Source organism: Pempheris klunzingeri, chromosome 17 (genome assembly GCF_042242105.1).
Source record: "Pempheris klunzingeri isolate RE-2024b chromosome 17, fPemKlu1.hap1, whole genome shotgun sequence".
Taxonomy (NCBI): Eukaryota; Metazoa; Chordata; class Actinopteri; order Acropomatiformes; family Pempheridae; genus Pempheris; species Pempheris klunzingeri.
Genome location: NC_092028.1, coordinates 19,939,869 through 19,959,838, shown reverse-complemented (window position 1 = coordinate 19,959,838; position 19,970 = coordinate 19,939,869). Strand labels below are relative to the sequence as shown.

Here is a 19,970-nt window from a genome sequence, read left to right as displayed (position 1 = left end):
GCTTTTTTTTTTTTTTTTTGCAAACATCTTGGTGAGACATTAGTCTCTTTGTGATCACTGAGCAATTTAGCTTCCTAATGGGTTTTTTCAGACTAGTAGAATGAAAACATCACTTTTCATAATCAGTTGACTAAAGTTGTAAAAGACATTTTGCATCCTGGAAACACTTTTTTTTTTTTTAGCTAAATGCTAAAAGATATCTGCTCAGGTACTGTTGAGGTTTAGCACTTAGCACTAAAATGTGGTTTGGCCAGAATTCAATGAGTCGTTCCTGCGTTTAGCAGTCTACTTTATCTCAGTTGGCACTTAACAGGATTTAAAAAGTCATCTAATATAAATAAAAAATTGTCTAAAGCTACACGAACTGAGAAACTGACAAGGAAATTGTAGCAACATGTTTGTCTTTATTTAGGTAACTGCCATATTTAACCACAACTATAAATTCTGGCATCATCCTCTGGTATATTCTGGTCGACTCCTCAGTTGTTTGACGGCCTGCAAAGAGAATTAAATACAGTTGGCAGCAAGAACTTAATACATTTTAAAAAAAGCTTCAACACTTAACCGACAGTCACTCACTTGGCCCATTCAACGTTGAGAATAAGATGATCATATCCAAATCCTGACACTCCTGCGATGGCTCTCGCTGCGTCCTCCCGGCGGTGGAAACTGATGAAGGCAAATCCCTGCAGGACACATGCATGATCGGTATTAACGGATGAGACAACCAGACCTTGTTGTGCTTCCTCCTTTCCTTTATTCATGCCTTAAACTGAAGCATTAAAGCCGAGCACTGACCTTTGACTGTCCCGTGTTCTTGTCCTTGGCCAGATAGATCCTGGAAATGGAGCCAAATGGTCTGAAGAGCTCCTGCAGGTCCGTCTCACGGGTGTCCTCAGACAGGTTGGTCACACGGATGGTGGCGTTGTCGTCAGCTGTGAGGTACAAACAAATATTTAGCCACGGTCTTGCTGCTGTACAGTTAATTCATGTGTAGTGCGTAGAGGAAGAAGGATGGCAACTTACACCCACCTCTGCGGTTGGGCTGCATGGACTCCCCTCTCCTCGTCCCTCCATCCCTCAGGCTGGGGGGCACATACTTCCCAGTCTTGCTCTGTGCCGGCTGAGCAGGTTCTGGTTCCGCTGGTGACAGAGAGGAAAAGCAGACAACACGTCTAACAGCAGATCACGAATAAACAAAATGCGATGATGATGCGTGGTGTGCCGATGGTACCAGAGCCAGCAGGCTTCTCCTTGTCTGCGGTGGAAAGGCCGAGCTGCTCAGCCAGCTCCTTCTGCATGGGGCCCAGGGTGTCCTTGTACGGACAGCGGGTGGTCCAGTGGTCGCCTTTGCAAATACGACAAGACACAATCTTCTGTCCTTTCAGTTTGTTCATAGGATCCTCATCCTGGTCTTGAGCATTCAAGTCCTGCAAGAGGAAAGACGAGATACTAAGTCACAGGCCACACCGAGTAAAGTACCGACCAATAACACAGTTGAAAGAATAACTTATTCTTAAAACTAGACCCCATTTCCTTTTTTTTTTAGGGTTAGGGTTTTTTTTTTTACTTATTCTGGATAAATATAAACACATTTGGCATTGGTCCGGTAGATCGCCTCTGTCGGCAGCAAACAGACTATCTGAGACAGCGTTAACTCCCATGTAAAATTACTGTTTTTGTCAGTGGAGTCTGGTGTGTGTGCAGAGAGCGACATAACGGCTGTTTGTGGTTAAACCAAAAGGATCTTCCAGGTCCGTCTCTGTAGGGATCCTTTATATAATCAAGCACTTTTAGTGGCTCTTGTAGCTCGTTCACCTACTGGACCAATTCCAAAGGCTTTTGTTTTATCCTATAAATAGTGTTTGCGTGCATTACACAGACTGCTTAACAACAGTGAACAGCAGCACAGAATGTTAAAGCTGAAGATGGATGCTCACCTCTTTGCTGGAAATGAATGTCATGAAGACATCGTCACTGACGGTGGTCGTGGCGACATTAGGACCCGGTGCATCAAACTCCGAGTTGCCAAATTTCTTCCAGTTCTGTAATGAGAGAGCAAAACAACAAATGACACCCGATTCACCCAAGTCTTGTTCATTTCAAAGTGCTTGAGCTTAGTTCAATTTAAAAGCAGACCTTTCTCCTGGCAACTGCTTTAGAGGCTTTTCTTGTCTCGATCTTGAAGGTCCGCACGATCTGGAGGAGAAAAATGCAAAAACTTTAACTACCAACAATCAACACGTAGAAAAGCATTCAGACCATTCAAAGCTGGTGTTGCCACCTTATGGGTTTTTTTAGTGGTCAAATTTATCAATGAATATTCATTTCAAGAGTGGCAGAGAACCGATGATGCATAAATCTATTGCTTTTGGGGTTTTACAGGCTCAGAGGCAACTGATGTTTAATGAGATTCTCTCAGTGCCTCTGTATTAATGTTGTTCTCATAGCTCGGGACAGTGAAGGTGCATCATAATAACATTCAGCGTACCTTGAACTTCTTTCCATCTTCATCTATTTTATATTCCGTGATAGTTTTAATGTTTCCTTTGATGGTTTCCTTGGGGGGTGGTAGTGTGCCTGACAAAAGAAAACACAGTTAAAGAGGAGCAAGCTAGAAAAGCAACATAAACTGTTCTTCCTGCCTCGTTTCTTGGAGGGTTTTCATTGTGTAGATGTGATGTTTAAACACTAAAAACGTTGGTAGAAAGAAGTTAATTTGGCCACCAAACCTTTTTACTGTCAACACTGTCAACAGGACAGCCCCAGTGATTAGCATCTCTAGGTCACATCTCCAGGTCTGAATTGATCAACTACTCACTTCACAGCTTGCAAGTGTGAAAACAGAAGCATCTAAGTTTCCTACACAATAGATCATTGTTATAATTAATAATTTATTATGTTTGAGGCTGATTAGAGTCAGTAGCTTGTTAGCTCTTAGCTAACACCACTGATCATAGCACACGTCGACTTAACACATTTCCATTCATAAAACCCTCAGTTTATGTCAGACACTCAAACGCATGGCTGGCCTCTTTTACAACATTAAATATCCAAAACATCACAGGTGAGTATATATTTCTAGCTCCAGTAATTCGCTCGACAACCACGTGGAAGTGGAAGCCGCCTAGCCGGCCCCCTCCTCCGGGCACCAGGCTACAGGAGACGTGCTAGCTTCTTCAGCTAACAAGTTAGCTCCTCACCTTCGTCTACTTCTTCCTCGACTTGGTCGGCCCAGCTGGGCTTGGAGCTGGAGGGGAGACATTAATGTGGGATATTAGATCGATAACATGCCCGCAAATACAAGCAGAACGTGTTAAATGTTTACAGAGACACTCACTCGTCGTATTCAGTCGACGGCATCCTCTTAGCTAGCTTAGCTTCAGGACCGCAGAGACCGGAAAAGCCCGAGCAGAGCCGAGGCGCCACCAAGCACATTTCCGGGACACAAACTTCACACTAAAAGCACGACGTTTGTTTAGCTTTCACAATAAGAGTCATGTATTCTGTGTCTTAGCATTGGTTTCAAACTAAATTTTACTGGTGAGAGGATGAAAATAATGTGTAATCTATAATATTTTCGCTTTGTATTACTGTCATTGTAGATTACAGAGTTAACATCATCGTGTATGTATGACGTTATTGTATAATTTGCCATTTTAAATGTATCTGCTGTATCTCTGCAATTAATAAAGTATTCTATCTATCTAACGTTTGATGTTTGACATATGAGGACGTAGGAGAAAGGCAAAGTGACGGAGTCAGTGGTAACAGTGTTTATGCATCAGAGCACATTCATGTTTCCTCACATTTCTAAAAAAAACAACAACAAAAAAACAGAAGTGAGAAAAGCTTTGTTGCCACACTTGACTTTTCAAGACGATAGGTCATTTTAGGTCTCGCTTTTTCAAATCTTATTTGATCGTGTCCTATCGAATATGATTATGTTTGTGCTTTCATAGACAAAATATATGATGTTATATGATTTTTGTGACAGTGAGGAAGAGCAAAATACCGGTGATTACACACCCTCTACCCAAATGTGGATATTGGATCATAATCAAAGCTTAGTCAATGGAAATACAGTGATTTATTGTATTTATTTTGTTACACCTTCGCAGAGAGAGCATGTACAATACAGAAAAGTCAGACAACGGACAAAAACATCAAACAAGAGAAGTGCACAGTCCATCTCAGGCTAAAGTTATTTAACATTTCCTTCAGGGCAGTTTTTTAAAAAATATCCTTAAAAGTATTCAAATGAAACAGTGTTTTTAGGTAATGGCACTTTGCAGCTCATTCAGTGCCCTAGAAGAAAGCCCTGCATGCACTCTGGGGACATTTAAAAGGATGTGGTGAGCAGATCTAGTGCTTTAGCCGCTGGAGATAAAAGCAGGTACTTCTCCTAACAATGTCCTGACATTAAATAGCAACACGTGGATTTTTCTCCTCTGATACCCAGACGACCATCCTGAGGATTCATATAAGAGAGTAACACAGGGTGATGCACAGAAACCAGCTTTTTAAAGTAGGGATCAAGTTGCATGCATGTAAATGACGTCACTCTAATGCAAACTCAAGGCCTCAAAACCAAAATTGTGGTGCACAAACCAACGGGTGACACTGCAACGGCTTCTCACATCCAGTTTGTGATGCAGACTGGCTCAGACAGGAAGTTCATCAGAAGCGTGTACAATTCAAAGCACACAACAGCAGTGAGGGAATCTTTATCACAGGCAGTTATGTTTCTACTATAGAAACTACTACTACTAGAAATCAGATCCAGTTTTACAGCATGAAACAATGCAGAGGCTCTACTTCCCCGTCAATCTCCTGCTGTTGTCTTCGGGGCTCTTCCCACAACAAGCCACTCTTATGCTGTCAAACACGGCCATGTAGAGGACCGGATGGATGCACATGTTCAGAGTTGCCAGCCCCTTGGACACTTGGTACATTTTGTAGACCCAGCAGACGGTGTTGTGGGGATTGTGGACTTTCAGATGCAGGTGATAGTTCTGGAAGACGTGGTAAGGCACGAAGGAAATGGCGTACAGCACCAGCACCGATGAGACCAGCAGGGCCACCTTGCGTTTCTCCAGCGTGGTTATACTCTTATTTTTCCACACCACCCAAATGACCACACAGTAGGACGTTAAGGTGACCAGGAAGGGAACGAGACACCCGAACACAGCCAGAAACATTTTATAAGTAACATGAGGGCTTTCGTCCCTGTGAGTCCTGACACAGAAGGACACGCACAGAGTGCTGGTGTCCGTGTCACAAGTGGAGGCAAAGTTCAACACGGGGCAGGAAATGACTCCTACAATGATCCAGATGATGACACTGATGACCTTGGCGTGGGCAGGCCTTACATAGGATCTGGTGAAGAAGGGACAGGCGAGGGCCACGCATCGGTTCACGCTTATGGCCATGATGAAGAAGATGCTCGCGTGCAGGTTGCAGGTGAAAAGGAACCTTTCGATTTTACACGCAGCGTTTCCAAACACCCAGTGTTTGTCCCGTGAGTAGTAGACGATGAGCAGAGGCAGGGTCAGGATGTACAGCAGGTCGCTGATCACCAGGTTACAAGACAGGACGACTCCCGTGTGCCAGTTTCTTCTCTCTCTGGCCAACAGCAGCCACAAGGCGAACAGGTTTCCTGCCAGGGCCACAATGAACTCAACTCCGTACACCGAGGGCAGCAGGGCTTTCTGAAAGCTCTCACACTCAGAGAAATTGTGGGTCATCCTGCTTCCTGCTTAGGGTTATTTTATTATGCAACTGCTTCCACACAGTTTGTACTGTCCAACACCTGCAAATCAAAGTAGGTTGATTCAAAAAATTCCATAATTTTGAGCAAAAGTCGTAATTTTCTTTCTGTAGTTTTTAACGGGAAGTTAAGAACCCCCTCCAGAGAAAGCATCGTTTAAAGAGGTTAAAGAGTTTAAAGAGTTTAAAGAGTTTAAAGAATGTGCCCTCACTATGCAGAAAAACAGAAATCAAAATGTGTCCACTTACCGACCGGAAGATTCACAGCACACTGAGCTGTCTCAACCTCAGAGCTCATGTGTTGCATCTGCACAGAAAGTGTGAAAAGTCACTAAATCACCTCGGCAAATTATCTCAACACAAAGCCGAAAGTCACTTCCTCTTACTCTCTGCCTGCATTGCACAACCCGAAGAAGGAAAACTCGTGCCATGCGTGCGTTAAACACACATCGGCTATCAGCAGCCCCTGGTTTCACAGAACTGATTAAGTGCATCATTATCAGGCATGTTGATGTATTTTATAGATCAGATGAGGACGGTGGTGATGCTGCTGCTTATCAGAAGTCATTTCAGAGAACCAGCGAAGGCCTTTTTATCTCATTTAAAAATCAAACAGTATCAGAAGTGTAATAACACCATGCTGGCCTCATATTCTACTCCTTAATTACACAAGGACCTCAAGCCTTCTCTTCATGACTGAGGGAGTGATGACTAAGTACATTTACTCCAGTACTGTGCTTAAGTACAGTTTCATGGTTACTGTACTTTGAGTATTTCCATTTTAAGCAACTATATATTTAATTTCAACATCTCAGAGGGAAATGTTGCACTTGCTACTCAGCTGCATTCATTTGAAGGCTTCAGTTACTTATCAGATAAAGATTTGACACAACAGATTTAAACTACAACACGTTGATTAAACCAGTGCTTTCCAGCTCTTTTGGCTTTTGACGTCATACAAAAAGCAGTGTGTGTAGACGGGGTCCTCTTCCAGACGTCTTGTATGTATTTTCAAACATATTTCAGATTTGAAATGACTGATACATAAACTTTTGGAGTGAGTCCAGTAGATTGACTCCACTCACAGCAAAGAATAGCGTCTGACAACATCATGTAATTGATTCCTACAAAAGATAGACCAACTAGAAACAGCCTTAACAGGCGATTCAAACCCACCAGACTCCACTGACAAAAACAGTAATTTAACCTCACTGAACGCAGGAGCGGCTGGTCTACTGCTGCCTTGATTGGTCAGTTTGTGTTATGCACACTAACCAATCGAGTTTGTGTTGTACAAACTAACCCTCAAAACACCAAAGGTAACATGATAACACAAAGACTGAGACAGCGGTAGACCAGCAACTCCCATGTAAAATTATCGTTTTTGTCAATGGAGGCTGGTGGCTTTGAACTGAGTGATATATTGGCTGCTTGTGGTTTAAGAAAATGGATCTTCCAGGTCCGTCTCTGTAATGTTGTCAAACATTAATGAGCCTGTCTTTGTCAAAACAAAAACAGTAGTCCTACTTTGATCAGGATTACATTACAGCCACTGAAGCTTATTCTCCGCCTGCTCTCATCATTTCAAATTCTAAACACATAAAGACAGGCCCCAGGCTTCAAAACAGCAGAGTTCTCCTTTAAATTCCAATTAGAGAAGTAAAGCCGTTCACAGGAAAGTTCATCCTAAGCAACCGACCGCTCTGACAGGAATAAAGTCATCCACTAAATCTCAAACATCATTTATTGAACACATACATTTCAGTGAAAATAAAGTGAAAGTGTGAAAATAAAGCACTTTTGCTCTCTTCTGTCCCTCTGCTGATTTTCAGCAATTACCAGCCTTGCAGGCGTTGATGGCGAATGGATCCCTGCTGCCATCTGGTGCAGCAGCAGAACAACACATTCAGTGTCCAGGAGGCAGGAGGAGGAGTTCAGCCTTTTCCCTTCCTCTGTTTAAAGCCTTTCTTTGCTCCTGCACTCTTCTTGAAGCCCGGCTTTCCTTTCTGACCTTTAGGTTTGAATGAATTGTCCTTGTTTTTCTTTCCAAATGTTTTATTTCCCTCAAATTTCTTCTTCCCACCAAATTTCTTCTCCCTATCTCCAGCTTTCTTTCCTCCTACCGTCTTTCCTCCTGCCATTATTTTCTTTCTAAACGGTTTCTCTCCATCCCTGGAGTTTTTCCATCCTTTTCCTGCTTTGTCTCCGTGCCGTCCTTCTGGAGCTTTTCTCTTTGGCGATTTGGATTCTCTGTCTTGTCTTGGCGGTTTGCCGGGGGACATCTTCCTCTTCTTGGCAGGTCGATGAGCCTTTTCTGAGCCCCATCTCTTCTTGGCAGCAGGGAACATGTCTGCATGAATTAAAAAAAAAAAAAAGCAAAAGTCTCCTTTGATGAATGAATTCAAAACCAGACCCAGGAGGTCGGGTTGGACCAGCATTTGTCAATTTGAGACATTCTGGCCAATTAAGAAGTCGGCTGCACCAGCAACCTGTGCCAACGCCACTAAATCTAACTTTTCTTTTTTTTTTTTAAAAAGAAATAAAAAAATATGACAAAGTGTTTAATGTAATGTTACATTTGTTTTAGGAGCCACAAGTGTCTGAGTAAAGTTAGTGATCCTTGTTTTTAGCATCTGGTGTGTGTACACAGCGTTTAATGTCTGGTCCAATAAAACCAGAGAATTAAATCACTGAAGCTGACAGACAGACAGACAGACAGACCAGAGGGACGGAGCTCTGAATGAGTTATCCGAGGCTAAAAACAAAGACAGACGCCAGCTGGTAACTTTAGCTTTCCTGCTCTGGGCCTTATTTCTTTACATATTCAATATCATCTTTTATTTTGATATCAAACTTTAGAAGAAGAAAGGTGAATAGTAGTTCAGTATGTTCCACTGTGGAGCAGCTCGCTCACATACGACACCTAGTGGTAAACTCCGGTATTACATGAGTTGTAGTCACCTTCATCTGGCTCCTCGCCAACCGCCTGCCTGTAGTACTCCGCCTCATCGTCAGATTCAACAGCAGCCGGCTGGTCGCCCTGCGTCCCGGGATCCTCCACGTCGCTGTCCTCCTCGGCCTCAGCGTGCTTCCTCTTTATGCCATCCAGACTCTTCTTCCTGTTCGGAGGGACAACAGCTGTTTCATGCTTCAACCAAATGAAAACGTGCTCATGGCAGGAGGAGTCAAACGATCCACAAGAGCAAATTACTTGTTCTCCTCTCGTTTCACTTTCTTCTGGGCAACGTTCTGCTCCTGCTGTTTCCGACGACCATCTTTCTCCTTCAGCTGGGCCTCCTTCCTGTCCAGGATCTCCTGGATTTCCTCCTCCGTCTTGGAGACTGGCAAACAGAGAACATGTCGACTTACAATTAAAAAGTGATCTGCACCAGGCAGAGCTACATTAAAAGCTAATCTTTTGGGGTGTATCAGTAAGCGTTTACTTTTAGAGAGAAATCAGAGAATTCATACAGATTTTTTCATCACGTACACCAGAATATATCAGGCAGAGAGATAGATGGTGGAGAGGCGTGCACTCACTGATGCTGTGATAGAGGACGCTTCCTTCTCCCATTCCCTCTTGAATCTTCATCAGCTGCAGAGTCATGCGAGGGCCGATCTGAGGTGAAACAGTGCAACAACTCAGGTGCCATCGAAGCATCGCCCTCACATTTTCTTTTTAAAAAACTGCACCCTCACCTCGGTCAGGCGGACGGCACTCTGTTGGGACGCCATGTTGCCTCGGCCAGAGTAGACCTGTGGCAGTTCAGTGATGTTGTGCTCCCCGTCCTGCTCTGCTTCGCTTTCTGAGAGGTTCGCCCCCCTGAGGGTTGAAAGACAGCACAAATAGTCCATCACGTACTACAGCGAGCGTTCAGAAGCAGAGCGGTTCGCCTGGCTGACTGGTTTACTTGCTCTTGATTTATTGATTTGGTCATTCTTCCTTGATTTGGGTCCAACGTGAGCAAACAGGCTACATTTATTATAGATATTATATTTGCCATGTTGTGCTGTAGCCTACAGACAGCAGGCTAAAATGTTTTTCTGTTTCTATGTCTGATGCACTGAAAGAGTTGTACCGTCCCGAGAACCTTACTTCATCAGCAGCTCACTGATGTCCTCCAACTTGCTCATGTTGGGGAACTTCTCCTGCATCAGCTTCTTGACTCCGCGGCTCATGCCGACAGGGACGACCTTCAGGCTGCTGCAGGTTGGGAACAAGATCATGTGGGTCAGTGGGAAGTTTAAAAAATTATATATCTCTGACTTAAATCTGGTTACAGCATGGAGGCTCATCAGTGCGTTTACTTTGAACAAACATCACTGAACAGTCAAGTCACAAAGCGTCATCATCTGAGCCTCATGCATAGTTTTTACAAACAGTTGAAGATGAACAAGAAGAAAATCCTTTTCAAGCATGTAAAAAAGCTTTTGTACAGTTTAAGAGTAACATTCAAGTCCTTTCACTAAGTTCCAGGTAACTGATGTCCACACTCATGGATCATCACATCTACATTTTTACTGTAAATGCAACTGTAAAAAATAAAGTCCAGATTTTCTTTTCACCTGTTGGACTTTTGTCTCACAATAAACTGTTCGTTTCCTTTCAAATATCAAGAGAGTTCTGGTTTACATGAGTTTGGATAAAACCGATCATTTTCATCATCTATTAATCCACTGCTTATTCTCCCGATAGAATATCTTGGTCTAGGAAATGTCTTTCCGTTTCCCAGAGCTGAAGATGACGTCTGCAAACGTCTTGTTTCGTTTGACTGAAAGTCCAAAACTCGAAGACATTCAATCTACAACAATATTTAAAAAAAGAAAAGCAGCAAGTCTTTATTTTAGAAGCTGAAACCAGCTGTTTTGGCTTTTTTTAAAAAATTGCTCCAGATTAATTTTCTACCAATAAACTAATCAAGTGATCGACTAATTGTTTCAGCTGTGGATGAAACACCAGATTAGGAGAATAAATTAATTCAAACATATTGCTCACTGTTGAAATGAAGCATTTTCTAAACGTTCAATGACTCGTATGAAGCTACAAGTCACAGCTGTTCACGTCAATCATTTTAATCACTGTGGTGTGTGTGTGTGTGTGTGTGTGTGTTTATCGTACTTTGTCACCAGACGGCAGCTGTGCAGCTCTTTTCTAACCTCCTAAATATTCACACTAGCAAACACAGAGAAGACGACGACTATCTGAATGTTGACCAGATGTTTTTAACTTACTAATGTCGAAATTCTATTTCCTGGGTCGCTGGGTTGTAGTTCAGCAGCACACACCTCTTGATGTTGTTGAGGCTTACCTGGAAAACAACAACATCCTCTTTTGTTTTTTTTTGTTTCACTACAACTGAACATTAAACGTTTTAAAATGCAGAATGACTTCAAGGATTCAGAGATCAGAAAGCGTTTACTTTTCAGAAATCTTCACAGATTATCTCAGCAGACTATACTTTCATCATTTCACCCAGAGTCCACTAAAGTGAGAGTACGGTAGCTCTGCTGGATGACGCCTACCTTGTGCACGTTAATGGAAGGAAACATGTTCTGAAACATGGTGGCCATGAGCTTGATGTGCATGCCGTCAGACCCAAAGTTATTAAGGATGAGCAGTGGGTGATGTGTGAACTGCTGGTCGTGCATCCTGTGCTTCTTCAGGGATGAAACCACATCTTTGACGAGGGAGTACTGCAAGAAAATAAAGAGTCCTCGTAAATTTATGGGAAAAAAGGTTAGGATTTATAACAAGAGTTTGGCAGTTTGGGCACATCAGCGCGTTTACTTTGAAATCATCACTAACAGTCACATGTTAAAATGTCATCACCTGCACCCATCGATCTGTTTCATGTTTGAGTTCATATATTTACCTTGAGCACCTTGAAATTGAGCATGGGCCCTTTGGGGAGTCGAGCAAGTCTCTGAAAGCACAGCAAACACGTTCTTAGATGAATACTGGAACAAGTGAACCTGCGAGTCCTCCATAGCAGAGAACGGTGTGGTTATGGCGTGATGTGGTCTCACCATGTTGATGCTGCTGGGAGTCTTGCTGAAAATCATGAAGTGTGTCACTCCCAGTGGTCCTGCGACGGCCACGAAGTCTTTCAGGACATTCTTTTTCCTGATCTGGTAGAAAAACAAACAGGTCAGACATCACAATGTATAGCAACACTTGATATTTTACTAAAACTACTGAACGTAAATCATTTAAAGCAACTAAGAGAGTTGACAAAACACTTATTCCTTAAAGGATAACTCTGGCATTTTCAAATCTGCTCCCCATTTTTTACATATTTAGGCTCAAAATGACTGGGAGTTACACAAACGTTTGGAATTGGTTCAGTAAATCGCCTCAACCAGCAGCATCAATAGCTGTAATGGTTGCAATGTGATCCTTTGTGCTTGTTTTTGCGACTGACAGGCTCAGATTATTATTCTAAGTGTCTGACAGCATTAAACAAAGGATCCCTAAAAGGACAGACCTTTAACTCAAAACAGCTTTTATATAAATATGTTCAAAACCACCAGACTCCTTTGAGAAAAACAGTAATTTTACATGATAGCTGCTGTCGCAGACGCTGACATGTATTTGTTTGTGATTGACTGTGTGACTCTGGTGTTTTAAAAAGGTTAGTTCAGAACCAAAACAATATTTGTGTAACACTAATAATACAAACAATCTAACCACCTGAGGCTGCAGTAGAACAGCCAGTTCTGCAAAGTAAAATTACAGTTTTTGTCAATGGAGTCTGGTGGGTTTGAATATCACGATACAAAAGCCCTTTCTGGTTAAACAAAAAGGATCTTACAGGTTTGTCTCTGTAGGAATAACAATCTGAGACTGTGAGGAGCAAAAACAAGCACTTTTACTGGACATAAATTGAGATTTACGAATCCCTCGAGTCATTTTGAAGCCAGAATATGTAAAAACAGAGTCCAGTCACCCTTTAAAACAAGCAGCATGGCCTCATCCAGCAGTTAACTTGAGGTGTGTGCGGTCAGATCAGCTTTCAGTGTCACACACGGACCTTGAGGGACTCCGCGGTGTACGGCTCCATCACCCTCCGCATGTCATCGATGAGCTGAGCCACGTTTCTCCCGACCTGACCCCGGTGGAACACGAAGGAGTGCGGCACGGACCCGTAGGTCTCCTCGGCCACATGGTTGGCGTTCGCTCGGGACTTCTTCTGGTTCTTGGTCTGTAAACACAATATTCACCACCATGAAGAAGAAAAAAAAAAAGCTGCGTAGTTTTGCAACAAATTAAAGCTCAGCTAGCCTTTTTAAGCTAATTAGCCTAATTAAGCTAACGCAACAGGACGTTACCAACATACTATTACACACAAATTCTCCACCAGATGCGGTTCAACTACAGGTTTACCATTTAATATACGGAACAACATTTAAATTCTTGCAGAGCCACCTGAATAACAAGGTTAAACAAGCTAATTCTCTGCAGATGAAGCTAACCTGCTAGCCGGGACTCACCTTTGATTTGCCCATTTTTCAGCGTGAGTTCAGTCAACAAACTAGCATGAAGTTTACACACACTGTATTTACACTTCCCGCACAAAATACGTTCATTATGGACGTAAAATTTAAGTTAAACAGTTTCAAACTCGACTACGAAGTCAACACAGCGTCTTCCACATGGTTCCACGACGGGGTGTCACACTCAAATGTGTCCGTGTTGCTCACATGTCTGGGAATAGTTCCGGGGTGGAAAAAAGTAACGACCTACCTCTACTCAAGTAGATGTGCTTGTCTTTTACTTACTTTTTTAGTTGTATTTCACTTCACTACATTAATCAGACAGCTTAATAAGTTCATTTTCATGCTTATAATTCAAGATCTAGTAAACTATAACAACTATAACAATACAAACTAAGCAAGTTATAACAATCTAAAATTTAAATAAAGGGTCTAAATACATATAAGTGAGCATAATAATAGTAATACAAAATATAAGACAAGAAAAACATGTATTTATTATATACGCACATTGTTAGGTAGAGTAATTACAGGTGAAAAGGAGCACAGATGAGGAGTATTTCCTTTGACTGCTCCATTGTGACCACTAGAGGTCCGCAAACACACGTGACTGTAACCCTCCTGCAGACTAACCAACATGGAGGAACAAACCTCCTCTGACGCTGCAGGTAAAACCTAGTGATGTTACCATTATCAAAGAAAAACAATGAACAGTAAATGTGTTTGCATTAGGCTGCAAGCTCGAGTAAAGACTTTATGCAGGTGTGGCAGCAGAGAGAGAAGTAACACTGGAACATTTGTTTTATTTTAGTGAACAGGGGGAATTGAAAGTGTTCACACAGTGTTGCCACACTTTGGCAGTAGTGATGGGGATTTCGGCTCTTTTTAGAGATCCAGTTCTTTTGGCTTGGCTCCCTAAAAAGAGCCGGTTCTTTCGGCTCCCAAGTGGCTCCTCAGATTTTTTTTTTGCTTCAATAAATTCACCAAATTATGTGTAAAATGAATTACTAATGTAAAAAAAAACACATTATATAGAATATTTATTGTTTACATTGCTTTATTAATTTTAAATTATTTAATTTTACTGGGGTCATGGAGCTCTGGGCTGCAGGTCTTGGTGTCTGTGGTGTTGTCCTGGATGATGCTGTAGACATTGTAGGAGCTGTAGACACACTGGCACCTTCATTAACAGCAGCTTCCCTTGCTTGTCTTTCCTCCTCTAACTGAATTGATGGGTGAACAGTATACACATGCCTGTGCAGGTTGTTTGTGGAGCCTGATATGACATTTTAATGGTGCAAAGTCTGCACTCTGCACTCGAACTATCAATTATTTTAAAATGTGTCCAAATTTTTCTACATTTTCTGTCGCTCATGTTTCTCACCTGTCCTGCCTGCAGTCTGACTATGTAGCAGTGCTCTCTCGCTCTCTCGCTCTCTTGTCTCTCCCTCACTCCAGTTCATGTGCTCACTGTACTGTGTGTCTGCAGAGATAAACTCCTTTAAACTTTCTGTTTAAATAGACAAACGAGGCATATCCAGAGCAGAAATCTGAATATTGGATAAAGCCAGGTTCAAAGCTCTTGTTTTATTTTGTTGACATATGAGAGCCAAATGTTTTTACTGAGGAAACATTGCAAACAGTTTTTATATCACTCCATAAATCAGAAAATACTGCCAACAGCCATTAAAGAACTAATTTCCCCATGTTTTTAGGGATAAAGTGTCACATAATTCAGGATATATTAACAACCCCCCCTGTAAAAACCTTTAGAGGGGAATAAAAGTTTGGTGTATAGAAGTCCTTTTGAAATAGATTAAAAAAGATTTATGGCCCAGAGTGAGAAAAAAAACCAACTAATTTTGAGAAAACAGCCTCAAAGATATGAATTTAGCAGAAATCCAGAGATGCAAACAGACAACGTTTAGTGAGATAAAGAACTGAATGTGTGTTCTGGATGTTTTCTTTCCTCTAGTAAAAGATGTTTTTGCAGCCTCACATAAAAGATGAACACATGTGAGGCCTCAGCAGAATATTAGTCCCCATAATAACATTTGTTTTTTGTTTGTCTGCCTGTTTGAAGTTTTGTAAGATGTAGAAACGACTCCTCAGCGTTTGAACAGCACCAGTTCTGTGGGGGCCGGAGCATGTCGGTGGCAGAGGGAGGAGGAATGCTGGGATTCCTTCTCCGAGCTCAACAACTGGGCGGCGGCGTCACTTGGATGGTTTGTAATTAGTTGTCTCCTTCCTCAGAGATCCTGAGACTGAACCCCGGGAGAGGAGGAGGAGGTCGTCCAGCCGCCTTCAGAGCCATTTAGTTTGGAGGAAGCGGCGTCTTCATGAGACTCTTGAAGATGTGATTTTCTTTTTTTAATGCATCGGTCTTTCGTTGACACCTGAGCATCCTGGGAGCTGCACACAAGAACAAAGACGTCCTGAACACATCTCAGCCGTTTCGGTGAGTTCTGAGCTGTGAGGGTCCACATGATGGTCCAGATCTACACTTCACTCTGCTGCCCCCCCCCCATATGAGCCAGAGCCTGCTGCAGGATCAGTGACGTCCTTTAAATCACTTCTCTAAACATGTCTTGTTAAAAAAAACCTTTATTTATTCTAGCACATTGTTTTATTGCCAATTGTTTTGTCTGTTTTATTGTTGTTGGGGCTTTTATTCCTTTTTATTTCTGTGTTTTAGTCCTGAAACATTTTAATCCTGGTTCAACCATGTGAAGCACTTCAGAAAAGTGCTGTTTATTATTATTATTATTATTATTATTATCATTACATTATTAAGAATGGTCAAAGAAACATAGTCAGATCGATGTTATAATATTATTATTTATTTGTTTATTGCATTAACGTGCTCATCACCTTATTGTTGCAGCTGGTAAAGGTGAAGCTTATTTTAATTACTTTACATAAGTGGTATTGATGTCATATCACTATTGATTTGTTGATTATATCTTGTATTATCAGTCTAAGTATGCAGAGTGACTTGTGGTTGTCTTCGAGTAAAAACTACAATATTTCTCTTAATTAAGATACAAGTGGTGTTTAAGATACGTTTAATGTCGACTCAAATGCACTTACCTTATATATTAACATTAATTTGACGGAAAAATGTATTCTTTAGGTCAGAATGAAGAATTTGTTCAGAGACGTATACATTTGCTGCCAGTGGAGGTCATAGAGGAGTTTGTTGTGTCAGACGTCAATATTGACCCGTTTGGATTCATGTGTTTATGGTGTTGACCCTGGTTGTTGCGGTGGGATGGGGGGGCTGGCTCCTCTGTTGACCGTGACATGGAGGTGTGTTGATTCTGGCCGGTTGGTGTTAACTGTTGTCCCCTCCAGTGTTGACCTGGTGGTAAATACCAGCCGGGGGAGAAAAGTGTGTGGAAACATCTGGCCAGCAGTCACACAGGGTTTCTTTAAATACAAAGTTAATGATCAGGTGTTATTAACTCCTCCTCTCCTCGTCCACCAGGGCGTCCTCAGAGGTCGAACACATTCATGGAGAAGGTGCTCACACTCAGTCTGACTCTTTTCTTGACGCTCTGTCTGGACGTCCCGCAAGCTGGAGGACGGAAGGAGGCCTCCAATGAGGAGAACACTCAGAAACGCTCGTCGAGATCTTCGGATGCAAAGGGAGGTCGTTGCTCCTACACCTTCATCGTTCCGCAGCAAAAACTCACCGGCGCGCTGTGCTTGAACACCCAGTCTGCTGCTGCCAACCGCTCTGAGGTGGCAGCGCTGCAGGCGGAGCTCCGGCGGCAGCAGGAGCAGCTGGAGAGGCTCCGGGGCCAACTGGAGCAGGAGGGGTCCCTCGCCATGGAGGTGAGAGCCCTGCGCAAAGAGAGCAACAGCATGAATTCTCGCATCACTCAGCTCTATGCCCAGCTGCTGCAGGAGGTCATACACAAGAAGGACCAGGCTCTGGAGCAGCGGAGGGTGGAGAACCTCCTGCTGAATGCTACAACACAGGTGAGTGGAGAGCTTGTTGATTCAAACCATCATCATTACCAAACTCATCCCTGTGTCTGCTCTGGGTGTGTGGTGGTGGTGGTGGGGGTCATCTCAGGCGCTGCAGGTGTCCAGTAACTACAGGGAGCTGGAGAGGAAGTACGGAGCCCTCACCTCCATGATGAGCTCGCAGAACCACTTCATAGCTCGTCTGGAGAAGCAGTGCCAGTGCAGCGACTCCACCCCGTCCTCCCTGGTAGGGAACAAACTCTGGTCCCCGTGCTGCAAAGTCACTCCGGCTCTTCACACAGGGACTGAGGGTGGTGTGTTGTTTCTGTCTCCGTCTGCACAGGTGACGACAGAGCCCCCAAAAAGCCAGCCTAACGTGCATCCAAATTACAGCACTGACGCCAACGAAATGACCAATGATGTTCAAAGGGACCAAAGTGCTTCTTCAGTGCAGCAGGAAAACACAGTTCACTCCCTCCCCAGCACTACAGCCAACACCCCTACAGACCCTCCGTTCATTAGTTTCCCTGTCACAAGGACTCCAGGTACATGTCTTTAAATGTTGTCTCATAGCAGAAGCACCTGATTCGACTTAAACCGGCGTGTAAAAGCGTATAAATCTTCTGTCAGAGTTGTTTAGCTGTTTAGATAACAGAAGCCGCTGGAGTCAGTGACCTGCTGGTAGCAGCTCTATCTCTCTGGGAACGCCTAAACAATGTGAGAAACAGCAGCCGTTATCAGAACAGAGACGACTTGTGCGTAATGAAGACACTCGCACACTTGCACAACTGGAGTGTGCAAATTACAAAGTGGAGGACTTGAGCAGCCAGTCAGCAAAGAAGCAAAGCGACTCCTTCTTCCTAAAAGGGGCTGATGAAAAACCGCACGTTGCCACATCTCGTCCGTTAAAATATGACTCATGTGAGTGTTGTCAGCGAGGACCATTAGGCATTATCACTTAGCATGTATACATTTCCTCCACACGGATTCCTACGCTCATCTTATCTCTGTGGCATGAGACACTGACCATGTGTGGGAACATTTCTTCAGGTTTAAATAAAGATAAGCTGGAGCTGCTGTGGATCTGTGATCTTCCTGACACTAAAACAAACCAGCACTCTTTTGTGTTTTCTAAATTTGCCACTACAGATTTTACGCTTCTGTAAAAGCTGCAGCCTCAGGAGTCAGTAATGAAAAATTATATCCTCTATTATTATTATTATTATTATTATATCCCTCACATACTTATAACATAACTTATACTGTACGTCCTTCTCGTGTCTCAGGGCCGTGGCGGGACTGCCAACATGCGCTGGAATCGGGTGAGACCACCAGTGGGATCTACCTGCTGCGCCCACAGAGCGCCAACCGCCTCCTGCAGGCCTGGTGTGAGCAGGGTCGGGATCAGGGAGGCTGGACGGTCATCCAGAGGAGACAGGATGGGTCGGTCAACTTCTTCCGAACTTGGGAGCAGTATAAGGTGATTCCCCACAACTACAGGTGTCCATGTGCTAACTCTAATATCTTTAAACCTGGGGCCTATTTTCTTTTCTTTTTTGTTTTTTTTAATACCTGTTTTGCGTTCAAAATGTCTGGTAGGTACAAAATGTTTAGGAACTGGACCAGTATATCACCTCTGCTGGCAGCCAAGACCAGGCAGTGTACGGGGCAACGTAATCCTTCAAGCAACTGGGCCTGATCGAAGTACATCTACTAAAAGTGCTTGTTTTTGCCACTGACAGTCTCTGACAATATTCTGAAAAGGATCCAAACAGACCTTTAAGATCCTTTTGGTTTAATCAGAAATAGCGCCAGATCCCATTGACAAAAACAGTAATTTTACCTTAAATGGCTACAGTCTAAAGCTAAATACCAAGCGGGAAAGTGAGAGGATCAATTGTGAAAATATTTCAGTGTGGACCAAAGTGGTGGAAGAACAAAAACACCTGGAGGTGTTGCTAAACATGGAGCAATTCATGGAAAACAACATAAAAAGACTTTATTCTCAGATTAAACTGCTGTGTCGGTATTTTACAGCAAGGCTTTGGGAACCTAGACGGAGAGTACTGGCTGGGCCTGGAGCACCTCTACTGGTTGACCAAACAGGCCCAGTATAAGCTGCGGGTGGCTCTGGAGGACTGGCAGGGCCGGCAGGTGTTTGCCGAGTATGACAGCTTCAGCCTGGAACCGGAGACTGACTGGTACCGGCTGCGTTTAGGACAGTACCACGGCACCGCGGGGGACTCCCTGTCGTGGCACAACAACAAGGCGTTCACCACCCTGGATCGAGACAAGGACAGCTACACGGGTCTGCTCCCCCTCTGGTCCTGTTTGTCAGCTCTCTGTTGGTCTGTTTCTGTTAGTAACACTCTCCCTCCTCCTCCTCCTCTTCCTCCTCAGGTAACTGCGCTCATTACCAAAAAGGAGGCTGGTGGTACCACATGTGCGCCCACTCCAACCTGAACGGCGTGTGGTACCGGGGCGGACACTATCGCAGCCGCTACCAGGATGGAGTCTACTGGGCAGAGTTCCACGGAGGGTCCTACTCTCTCAAACGAGTCTCCATGATGATCAAACCCACATAACACACGGACCGGTTTAATGGACAGGAAGAGATGATGAACTCACGTAGACGTATGCAGAGATGATACATCAGTGTGAAACCTGTACAGCAGCCATTCACTTTCTTCTGGGGAGTTTTTACATGAATTAATGTTCTTTTCCATGTTTACTGA

General features: G+C 43.3%; 3 protein-coding genes across 4 annotated transcripts; 1 reads left to right on the top strand and 2 right to left on the bottom strand.

The window, feature by feature from the left end:
• Window positions 1–384: 384 nt before the first annotated feature.
• On the bottom strand, window positions 385–3,422 carry eif3g (eukaryotic translation initiation factor 3, subunit G). Of its 2 annotated transcripts, none has more exons than XM_070847659.1 (10): window positions 3,341–3,422; window positions 3,204–3,250; window positions 2,492–2,580; window positions 2,140–2,199; window positions 1,941–2,045; window positions 1,235–1,430; window positions 1,027–1,143; window positions 799–935; window positions 580–686; window positions 385–495 (listed from the first exon to the last, which is right to left on the bottom strand). In XM_070847659.1, the coding sequence occupies exons 1-10, from the start codon at window positions 3,361–3,363 to the stop codon at window positions 480–482; spliced, it is 897 nt and encodes a 298-aa protein (XP_070703760.1). In that variant the 5' UTR covers window positions 3,364–3,422; the 3' UTR covers window positions 385–479. The 2 variants fall into 2 exon arrangements, with proteins under 2 accessions (XP_070703760.1, XP_070703761.1); XM_070847660.1 differs by having other exon boundaries at window positions 1,033–1,143.
• Window positions 3,423–4,071: 649 nt separating this feature from the next.
• LOC139216386 (suppressor of SWI4 1 homolog) lies at window positions 4,072–13,438 on the bottom strand. Its single transcript, XM_070847479.1, has 13 exons — window positions 13,261–13,438; window positions 12,801–12,971; window positions 11,797–11,898; window positions 11,643–11,693; window positions 11,293–11,463; window positions 11,002–11,078; window positions 9,866–9,973; window positions 9,469–9,592; window positions 9,310–9,388; window positions 8,981–9,110; window positions 8,731–8,888; window positions 7,709–8,119; window positions 4,072–5,755 (listed from the first exon to the last, which is right to left on the bottom strand). Exons 1-13 carry the CDS (start codon window positions 13,273–13,275, stop codon window positions 4,815–4,817), a joined length of 2,538 nt encoding a protein of 845 aa, XP_070703580.1. The 5' UTR covers window positions 13,276–13,438; the 3' UTR covers window positions 4,072–4,814.
• A 3,338-nt stretch (window positions 13,439–16,776) lies between these two features.
• angptl6 (angiopoietin-like 6) lies at window positions 16,777–19,922 on the top strand. Its single transcript, XM_070848124.1, has 6 exons — window positions 16,777–17,247; window positions 17,345–17,482; window positions 17,579–17,780; window positions 18,522–18,715; window positions 19,273–19,543; window positions 19,636–19,922. Exons 1-6 carry the CDS (start codon window positions 16,777–16,779, stop codon window positions 19,818–19,820), a joined length of 1,461 nt encoding a protein of 486 aa, XP_070704225.1. The 3' UTR covers window positions 19,821–19,922.
• Window positions 19,923–19,970: the final 48 nt, after the last annotated feature.

What these genes read in the sequence shown, in the direction of transcription:
- eif3g (XM_070847659.1), bottom strand. Translation starts at nt 3,363, where the DNA reads ATGCCGTCGACTGAATACGACGA. An exon ending in AAGATGGAAAGAAGTTCAAG is followed by an intron (nt 2,200 to 2,491) that starts GTACGCTGAATG and finishes TTTCTCCTCCAG; the next exon opens with ATCGTGCGGACCTTCAAGAT. An exon ending in GCCCAACCGCAGAGGTGGGT is followed by an intron (nt 936 to 1,026) that starts GTAAGTTGCCAT and finishes TGTACCTCACAG; the next exon opens with CTGACGACAACGCCACCATC.
- LOC139216386 (XM_070847479.1), bottom strand. An exon ending in GTGCCGTCCGCCTGACCGAG is followed by an intron (nt 9,389 to 9,468) that starts GTGAGGGTGCAG and finishes GTTTCACCTCAG; the next exon opens with ATCGGCCCTCGCATGACTCT. An exon ending in TGGCGAGGAGCCAGATGAAG is followed by an intron (nt 8,120 to 8,730) that starts GTGACTACAACT and finishes TAATTCATGCAG; the next exon opens with ACATGTTCCCTGCTGCCAAG.
- angptl6 (XM_070848124.1), top strand. Translation starts at nt 16,777, where the DNA reads ATGGAGAAGGTGCTCACACTCAGTCTGACTCTTTTCTTGACGCTCTGT. An exon ending in ACTCCACCCCGTCCTCCCTG is followed by an intron (nt 17,483 to 17,578) that starts GTAGGGAACAAA and finishes CCGTCTGCACAG; the next exon opens with GTGACGACAGAGCCCCCAAA. An exon ending in GAACTTGGGAGCAGTATAAG is followed by an intron (nt 18,716 to 19,272) that starts GTGATTCCCCAC and finishes GGTATTTTACAG; the next exon opens with CAAGGCTTTGGGAACCTAGA.